Genomic DNA, 10,227 nt, shown 5'->3' with positions numbered 1-10,227 from the left:
ATATAAAAACTTTCAAATAAAAACTAGTTCAGGTCAATTTTTAGGGGAATTTTTTAACAAAAAGTTTCTGTTGCCCTATTTTCTTCTTGTATCTCACTTGATTAAAAAAAGTATAGTTCATTTGAGTGTCTTTTCCCTTCCTAGAGTGACTCTGACCTACAAACACTTTACGTTTTTACAAATGGTTTTCTACAAGCTACAATACATAGACAGACCCTTTAGAGCCTGTACATAACAGGCCTGTAGCTAAAGAGGTTTTAACTATTCGGTGCAGAGACAAACAAGAGTAAATTAATACCTTGATAGCCTGAAACTGAAGATCGAGACGCATTGTGGTAGTGCTTGGAGAACCAGGCCTAACAGCTGCTTGGGTACCAACAGGTAACAGCAGAGTGATAAATCGGTTAGGATTAGCTGCCAGTACATCTCGTAGAGGTTTGGCATCTTTATGTTTTAAGAAACTCTGAAGAAGGGGAAGAAATAATTTTAATAACAACCTTTAAAAGCAAAAATACCAAAGGTTATATCACCCTGTAGCTTTTATATTCCCCACTAAAGTTGCAGAGCCTGTATTTCACACACATAAAATAGCTTCTACAACTTCAGTAATAATATTACATGATCTGGAAAGGTATAAAATCAACATCTCAGGACAAACAAATACTAAAAAAGAATAGGCACCCCACAGTCAGAGTAAGAGCATGATTAAGGACTACAAGGTCATACAGGGAAATAAAAGATGGAAAAGAGGAAAAACCTTTTGTTCATCAGATTTGAAGATGAGGGCTTTTTCCTGCTCCCCTCCTCACACAGCTTACCATAAACATTCTGCTCCACTGTGGATCATTTAAAGTAGCTTCCATCATGAACAGCTCCACAGTCTGGGATGGATGACGTGTCAAAAATTTTATTAGTGGTTCCCTGAATGGACTGCCAGCCTGAAAGATTCATAAAGCTTAAATTAAAAATGCAGAGTACAGAGTGCTATCTACTAATTTACTAGCACTCAGAAAAATACATTTAACTTGGCATTTATGCAGCTACAAAATGTCCAAAACTTCTATGATAAGAATTTATTGACAATTTCAAAACTTCACTTTTAAGAGTCTAAGACAAATGTTAACACCTCCTAAATAAATAAATATGCTCTTCAAGCCTTTTATTACACCAAATGTTCCCACATCATGTTTAAAATACTATAATTTTTATAAACTAAAGTTTAAAAATACTGTAAAGCAAAAATATCAGCAATGGTAACTTCTACTTTTACCTCAATTAACATTGCTCGTTCTGTTTTCATAACAACTTCCAGCAGAGGTTTAACCAAAGTCTGAGGGGCAGCTGGGATCAGATGGAATAAATTTATAATTGCTGAACAAATCTTCATTTCCTACAGGTAATAAGAAACACAATTAAATTTATATTACCAGCTAAATACATAAAAACAGTATTACACATCCTACCTTTTTTGTCCTCTCTCTATTAGCATAGCTAGCAACCAAATGCAAAGGCTTAACATATATACAGCATCTACTTACCACGATGTATGGAGAAAATTGCTCTTGTGAAAGTCTGCCCCTCCTGCCTTGTAATATCATGGTTTAATTTTATTTTCTTTGTCAACATAGCGGTGTTTTGCAGGTAAGAGCTAAACACTGTGTAATAATGGTGATGGGGGAGCTACGGAGTGCTCGCTGCACTACACCTACCAAGTGGCTGATACATCAAAAAGCCAAACCTTCCTTTCTGAACAATTTCTCCTATATACTCCACCCCAGACCAGACATGGAAAAAAAGACAGCTTTCTCACAGCACTGTTCAGTATATCTTGCAAACAGCTGGTTACTTCAAAGAAGTCAGCTCTGTTCTCCCGCTAGATACTAAATTCTTCTGAAGTCCGAAGTAATTTCATGTGTTTCTTTCACTTTGTAATTTAAATAGGGACTATACATCAGTTAACCAGTGTGGATTTTCTTCAGTAAGAAAAGGGAAAGTAAAAAAACAAAACAAAAACATCCACCCTCATCATCCCTCTAAAACCATTTTCTAGTATGCAGTATACAAAGGAGTATTATCAAGTGTATTGCATTTCCTCAACTGAATTTGAACACAAAATATTAGGCCCCACTCCTTTAACATGATCTGCCTAGACAGAACCCCACCAGACTACTGTCACGGATTGATGTGCAGGATGTATAAAATCTTCTGAAAGCGCTAATGCCTTCACAGAAACTAGAAATCCTGCTCTTCCTAGTACAAACATGCTTAACATCCTCAACAGCAACGTTACCAAAACAACTCTGCCACAGACAAACAGAAGACAATTCACAGCACTGCACTCAAAGGCACAATGCACTCTGCCCAAAACACAACGATAAAACTAACAAATCACAGTTTAAATGAAAGAAAAAAAGAAAAGAAAAAAACCAAACAAAAATCCACAACAACAAAGAACTGCCTGGTGCCTCCACTGAGTTTCTCACCTCTACCCCTTCCGCGGCAGGCTGAACCAAAACAGAAGTCACAGCATGAAAAGAAAAAGCCCACAAAAATATCAAATAAATGAACAAATCAGTATATGCTATTCTTCAGGTTGCAGTCAGAAACTGACTTCAGTAAGGTTATTTTCTCATCTCAAACGGAAAGAATGGAGAGAACGAGTATTTCCCATGCTCTGAATTGCTCTAAGAATAAGGATGAAGAGCATCTTTTTTTCTACTTGTACATTGTTTAGACACAGCTTCTCAAACATCTGTATTGAATAAAAAATTATCAAATCAGATGAAACAGTATTTTAGCATCTTCAAAGACAAATTTGTCCAGCATCAATTATGAAACCACTTTCAATACTTGAACTACCACGCTATAAAGTCCTTCTCATAGGCTGTAACGCAGAATTTCCACCATGGTGCCATTGTTCATGAGAGGGACAGTCAGAGGCAACAATCTACTCAAAACTTGTTTCTTAAACTACCAAACAAGACCCTAAAAAACACACCTTTCCTTGGGGATCCAGAGAAGAGAGGAAGAGGGATTTAAATGAAAGATTTCACTCATTGGGCCAATGAATTAGATCTTAATCGCTACTTAATACAGTATGTTTTAATTTGTTCATTTATCTAAAGAGCATAGTCACAGTTCAGGAACACAGTAGGACTGTCATAAAATTATCTAAGTGAATGAAGAGCTTAGTTATTCTGGCATCGATAGTTGTTAATTATTATGCAGCATTTTTAATTGAGATGTCTGAAATTTTTAGTTTGTCTAGAATTTCTATTTACATATGAAAACTCATTCCACAGGCTTTTGGACTGTTACGTGATGAAGCCTTGCCGACTGGCCACTACCTGCACTTTGCTGGAGAACTGCATGACAACGCCAGCACCACCATCAAATGGCACCTTCATATTGTGCTGCTGGAAAAACATGAAAACTCTCTAGGTCGAAAAAGTTGTTGTAACAGTGCTTTGTACCATTTCAGCTAGCAAACATAGGGCTTTCCTGACCAACTCCATTCTTCACTGTGTGTTCACCATCTCCTAAATCTAACCACTGACTCACTCAAGTCTGAATGATGCAACCTACTCCAATAACACTCCCCAGCATCTCAGACTTTGTATCTCAGATTCTGGAATCTCACTATGGTCAAAAAGAAATCAGAGTAAGTGAAAGGCCAGCTACCGTAACTCTGACCACCAGTTTCACCACCCTAGTTCTTCCACATTTAGAAGATGCAATTACGGCAGCAGTGCACTGTACATACGGACGTAGGAACACAGACCACCACAGTGACTGTATAAAGGTCACACAGTCTGTGCCCTCCTTCAGTTTTCTAGGGGGTTTATTTTTAAGGAAACTTTACAGAAACAACTGTGAAGAAAAAAAAAATATTTCAATCAGCTTCGCAGTCACACAACTCTATTTGAAAATGTCTCCATAGACTTCTCCCTCAAGCTGTGACAGTAGATTCCTTCTCAAATGTCTGGTGTGCACCTCCCCTCTGCATACATAGGTTTCAAACCAACACAAAAAAAATTACAGGTTTAGGATACTAAACACACAATTACATAGAAAACACCAACAGAAGACATTAAAAGCAGAAGAATTCACAATTAATTGTGATTTACGGACAACTAAAAAAGAAAAAGATCTGCAAGATATCTGTAATCATCACGTTTGTGGAAAAGCGAATCCCAAAAGAAGAACATGACGCCCTTAGAACTACTCTGACCTGAATGTGTTTAACTGAAGAATGCGCAGTTTTTAAATTTAAACATAAGAAACAAATTCTACCCCATTAGAGAACATCTAAGTCAAATACAAAGCAATGACTGTATCAGAAATAGTGTGGCCAGCAGGACTAGGGAAGTGATCGTGCCCCTGTACTCAGCACTGGTGAGGCTGCACCTTGAATCCTGTGTCCCATTTTGGGCCCCTCACTACAAGAAAGACATTTAGGTGCTGGAGCGTGTCCAGAGAAGGGCAACGAAGCTGGTGAGGGGTCTGGAGCACAAGTCTATGAGGAGCGGCTGAGGGAACTGGGCTTCTTCAGTCTGGAGAAGAGGAGGCTGGGGGGAGACCTTATCGCTCTCTACAACTACCTGAAAGGGAGTTGTGGTGAGGTGGGTGTTGGTCTCTTCTCCCAAGTAACCAGCGATAGGACGAGAGGAAATGGCCTCAAGTTGCACCAGGGGAGGTTTAGATTGGATATTAGGAAAAATTTCTTCACTGAGAGAGTGGTCAGGCATTGCAACAGGCTGCCCAGGGAGGTGGTGGAGTCACCATCTCTGGAAGTGTTCAAGAAACGTGTGGATGTGGCACTTCGGGACATGGTTTAGGGGGCATGGTGGTGTTGGGTTGATGGTTGGACTTGATGATCTTCAAGGTCTTTTCCAACTTCACTGATTCTGTGACTAAATTCAGATTTAAAAGCTCTCTTTGCAATGACAGGACAGAGTAATGAGAAGCCATTAAGTCATTTCCATGTTTTGAGGGAAATAAAAAGCCAATCTAATTTCATTCTAATTTGAAAAACAAAGAAATTGATAAAATTCCCCCCCACTTTCTTCCTAGTTGCAATAATAAATCTCAACACAATATAAATTATTAATAAAATCTTAATAGAATTATGGGGCTTCTGGTAATCTACACGAATCAACACTAAAGCAGGAATTCCCTACAGTGCTGTACTGCTAAGAGCACACAGTGTTGGCATTACGCTGTGCAATTTTCCATTCATAAGAAAACTGATCAGCCTCCCACAGTTCAACATTGAGGCCATTAGTTTGGGTGGGAACGAGATTTTAACATGATCTCAGCTGGTAAATATTAAATGTGTTTTTCATAAATTAAATGTAACAAGGATTATATTATTATTCTGTGTAATTTTCAAAAAAGTATGTTATGAACATCAAACATATTAGTGAAAAAAGAGGGATTATGCTGCTGAACTCATCAGTCATTCCAATGAAGAACGGATTTCTAAGCAGAAAATACTGAGGGAAGGGGGCGGGGGGGCGGAATCAATGAGCTCTTCCCACACCGACCGGTATAGAATAGGCTTTAAAGTAACCATTGTTAACAGGTAAGAAGCTCCTTTTACTAAGATTTGTAACAAATATTCAATATACATATAAATTCATTAGCTTTTAACAAAACATCAGTGTGTAATCAGTTATGGCAACATTTACAACTGAATGAGTTCTGTAATTCCAAAGCATTAATACTGTTTATTTCTTGACTTCCCACATAAAAGCATTCATTGACTTACATTTCCATCGCTCCGTTGTCCACCTTTGTGTGTAATAACTACAACTTCCATCCATTTACGAAGGTGTTGCTATAAAGAGAGGATAATCAGTATTATTCTTCTAATTATACTTTTCTATTTTTACCAAGTGACAGCATATGCTACAAGAGTAGTAGTAGTAGAGGCAGAAATAAATGTTTGAAGGAATATTATTAGATATTTTCATTCCCTCAGATTGAAGAGTTTACTATTGCTGAGTCCTCTCCATATTCAAGAAAGCAGGGATTATAAGTGTACATACATTAAAATGCACAAAAATCTGAAGTCTGATACACAATGATGATAGGCTTACACTTGTTTAATGATTTGCCTGATATGTATGCATTTAAATATTTACATATTCGTGGTAAAGGGTAAAGAATTCACACACACAGTTTAAAAACTGCAAATAAGAAGGGCAATACCTTCCACCATTTTATAAATCAATAAACCTCCAGAACAGACTTAGTCTCCTAGGAAGTAAAACCATTTTCAAGGGTTTCTTTAGTATATTATGCTCCTGGCACCTCGCTTAAAGATAAATTTGTCCAAGCAGACCATAGCATAACTAGGCATGTCTTTCACTAGAAGACAACATCTCCTAATTTCCTGGTTTACTAGCTCTTTAGTAATTAACTCAAAATGTGTAAAGATTTTTTTTCCCCTATTGTGAAACAAAAATCTTTTACTTCCAATACATGTATTGAGTCACTACCAAATCGTTCTTTGACTTTTCAACAACGCAAATATCGGCTAAAAGAAAAGCTGAACAGGCTTACCATCATCTGATCACAGAATTTATCATTAAAGGAGTTTGGAAAAAGTCTAGTAACAGATGTCAGACGATTCACAACATTCAGCGTCAGACTTCGATAGTCTCCCAACATCATAAGCAACGGCCTCATATGCGTATGAATTTGATCAACTTCTATGGTAGCTCCTTCCAAAAACTGCAGGAGAAGATTAAGATACATATGAAGAGGGGTGTGACTTTTGTGCAAGCATCTTTGTTAAAATAAATTCTGCTGACTTGATTTTTCTTCTTTTATTTTGTACTTTCAGAATGCAATAGCTTATGACAAGATGGATTTGGGAAGCACTTAAGTATTTTTGACACACAATAGGATATTCCATAAAATGATCAAGTAGGAGATCTTAATTACAGACAGACTGAAAAACTGCCATAGTTATAAATTAAATCTAAAGCTATGGACAAACTACTTAGACATCACTTTATTAAGAGCTGCCTGTGAGTCTGGTTGAAGGAAGAAGAAATTTCTGTGTTACAATCTGCATGCATTCCGAGCAACATAAAAGGTCAAGAGAACCTGGCTGCAAGCAGCCAGAGTGAATGTTTCCTGTCATAACCAAACATCCTGTGGGCATGGATTTATCACAGGGAAAAAAGGATCAGAAAAATCTTCAAGCAAATGGTAAGTCAGAACAACCCTTACTGGCTTCCTCTTACCTCTCAACCCAACTGTATTGTCAGCAAGCCATAAATAATACGTACATTCCCTTTCATGACTGGAGTGACATGAAAAAACAATGTCTGACCTCTAATCAGTCAATGGCCTAAACAAATGTAAACCACCAGTATTACCAGTTAGATTTCCTGTTCCATGCCAGACAATCCACACATCATTACAAAGAGACCATATGTGTTTTTATTATCATTTTCTACATTTAGAAGAATGGTATTAAAATCTTGCTGAATCAGAATTAGGTGTATCTACTGGGTAACAAATCATGATGAAAGAATATCCTTTTCCCTGTCCTTCCAGCTTTTTTACACTATACCCTGGCATCCAAAGAACAGACAGTGTAGTGTAGCAATATGTAAGGATACTAATCCTGACCTTAAACAGTACAGTCACAGTCCTGTTCCTTAAGGTAACTGCCGTACTGTGATGTATAGTGTAACTGTACTGTATGGTTTACTTTTCCAAAACCAAGTGTGAGGTCTCTACCACTCCTTTTAGGAACAAAGAAGAGACACAGGAAAAGCTACAATAAAGCCAGGCATGCACATTTGCAAAACTGCTGGGAAGGACTTACACTGTTTATTTGGAAAAGAAGATGTATTTCCAAAGACCAGACAAACAGAAAGACTGGACAGACAGAAAAACATACCATGGTCCTTGTCCAAGAGCTTATAATGCTTAATTTCAAACAGAAGATTTTTATGGCTACGTTCAAACCCCCAAAAACCGCATCTGACAGAAACTTAATTATATTGGTGTCACTAACAAAAACTTAACAGAGCAGCCATTATCCCCTATAGAGATCTTGCCCAAGAAGCTTTGTAACAAGGAAGTAGACCAGGGAGAACAACAGTCTCAAAAGCATCATTGTTTTAATACACTAACCTTTCTCATGCATGCTTCTCCTGCCTCCTGCAGTTCATTATTTGTTGAATTCAGTGCCTTGAAAAGTGCAGCAATGATTTTCTCTCTCGACTGAGGCAAGTAATTGCAGGCAGCTAGAGCATCTGCAAATATCAAAGTATATTTGTTTTCTTTGTTAACTCAATCTCAAAAGGGGGGGGCAACTATTTCTACTTTTATTCTCTTCAAGTTTCTTTTATTTCATCTTAAATTACAGACAGCTAAAACACAGCATGCTTTGCCAAAAGAAACAAGCATCATAAAATAGTAAAAGAATGGAAATTCTATTAACAGTGTTCTAAAGTTTTCCTAATGCTATATAAGATAATTAGTCTAAAAGTATTTTGGCTTTGTTTCAGAAACTAAATCCTAGTCATTAAGAAAGCAGTGATACTTTCCCATTATTATCCATTAAACTGTGACCTCTAGAGAGCAGTCAGCAGTCTTCAAGCTCTCAGGTTTTCTGTTGATCTTGGGAAGACCAAGATCATTGGCCATTGCTCACAAGGACACGTCTACATCAAATTTTGTTTAGGAAATTTTACTTACTTAAGGCTGCAATCCGAAGAGGTACAAGCGATGGAAGACTTTTGTAACAGGGTAGTTTCATTAAGGCAGCATCTTCAGCCTCACACAAATTCAGTAACTAGGGAAAAAATAAAAAAATTATTTTAGCATAGCATTGTGAATCATGTTTGGAACAGTATTATCAGTTACATTTTGAGCCTTATTTCCTCAAAGAGAAAAGTTCATGCCAACACACTAATCAATTCCCAAATTTCACCAACAGGCAAAAATTGTACTCAACGTTAGGGTATAAACTCCCATGAAAACCAGTGGTTAGCCAGGGGCAAGAGAGCCCATTAGCACTGCCACAAAAGACAAGGCAGGCAAAAATCAGCCTTTTTGAGTTTTGTTGGCCAACACCTAGCTGGTGGTGGTCTATTTGCAAACAGGCAGCTCATACAATGCAGACTTTAAAAGAACCGGTCTAAAGAAAAGCTTGCCTCCTGAATGACAGTAATCATACTGAAACTGTTGAGGAAAGGGGTAAGAGAACAGAAAGAGATTAATAGGGAAAACAATGTGCTGAAAAAGTCTTCAGTAATTCTAATGGTCATGGATCACTACCCAGAAAAACAATTCTCTCCTACAGAGCTCTCCTCTTTGCAGGCAAGTATTTCCAATATATTTCTATGTTTTTATTAGAAATAAAATTATCCAAATTAACAATATCCAGGTTGCACCCATAACCAAGAACTCAATAAATTAAGATTCAAATCTTCACAATAACAATATATCTCTCTCACCTTTACAGCAATTTTTTTGATCCACAGCACTTTGTTTTTGTCTTCAGGAAAAAACAGAGGATCCTCTGCATTGACAACTGTAGCCCATACTGAACTTATGTTTGGACAACACAGCTAGGAAATCAAGGGACTAGACAGTTTCTCTAAGTTAAATCTACAGACTAGTTTGATCTCTGACTTTTCTCAAACGGTTAGGGACTCAGAAACCTTAACAAACAGTATCTATGCTTTGGTGCTACAACAATTTCTTTAATACATATACTGTACATAAAACAAGACCTAAATATGAAAGTTAGGGCTAGGACTAGGAGTATAGACTAGGAGTATAACACCAAAGTTCATTTAATATATTTCACACACATTACAGCATTTTGCTTAGCTCAGAGCTATTATGTTGTAAGTAAAGGCAGACCGCTTCCTCAGTGCACAATTCAAAAGGTAAAATTCTTACATGTCAGTGAAGTTTAAAATGCACAGAGAACATGTTATTTTTAACCATGACAGTTCTAACACCATGACAGTACTTAAGTATCTACGTTCAAATGTGACAACATAAAAAAGAAAGTACCTCTGTGTAGAAAACCTTGTGTTCCACGACATTTAGATCCATTGTAAACAACCGAGGTTGCAGCGTTGTGCAAAATGTATTTCCCTCCATCAGGCCAATCTGGGCATTTGCGGGTTGATGCCTAAGTAAATGCTTTTTAGGAGGAACCATGTCTTGGAGAACCTACAGAATGTA

At 37.4% G+C, this 10,227-nt stretch overlaps 1 protein-coding gene across 1 annotated transcript in view; it reads right to left on the bottom strand.

Annotated features, from left to right (window-relative positions):
- Nucleotides 1–298: 298 nt before the first annotated feature.
- Nucleotides 299–10,227, bottom strand: part of LOC104618391 (transformation/transcription domain-associated protein-like) — a gene marked incomplete at its 3' end in the record, with an annotated part of 39,984 nt that continues 30,055 nt past the window's right edge. Inside the window, exons 26-34 of the mRNA XM_010283970.1 lie at nt 10,054–10,215; nt 8,725–8,821; nt 8,158–8,279; nt 6,568–6,738; nt 5,771–5,839; nt 2,484–2,504; nt 1,271–1,390; nt 819–938; nt 299–463 (exon numbers count right to left, since the gene is read on the bottom strand). Of these exons, the coding sequence (XP_010282272.1) occupies nt 299–463; nt 819–938; nt 1,271–1,390; nt 2,484–2,504; nt 5,771–5,839; nt 6,568–6,738; nt 8,158–8,279; nt 8,725–8,821; nt 10,054–10,215 (1,047 nt within the window). The remainder of the gene's footprint in view (nt 464–818; nt 939–1,270; nt 1,391–2,483; nt 2,505–5,770; nt 5,840–6,567; nt 6,739–8,157; nt 8,280–8,724; nt 8,822–10,053; nt 10,216–10,227) is intronic.

The sequence above is a fragment of the Phaethon lepturus genome, unplaced genomic scaffold (genome assembly GCF_000687285.1).
Source record: "Phaethon lepturus isolate BGI_N335 unplaced genomic scaffold, ASM68728v1 scaffold4813, whole genome shotgun sequence".
In the NCBI taxonomy this organism is placed as follows: domain Eukaryota; kingdom Metazoa; phylum Chordata; class Aves; order Phaethontiformes; family Phaethontidae; genus Phaethon; species Phaethon lepturus.
Note: the sequence above shows the minus strand (reverse complement) of the source record. Positions and strands in the feature narration are given on the sequence as shown.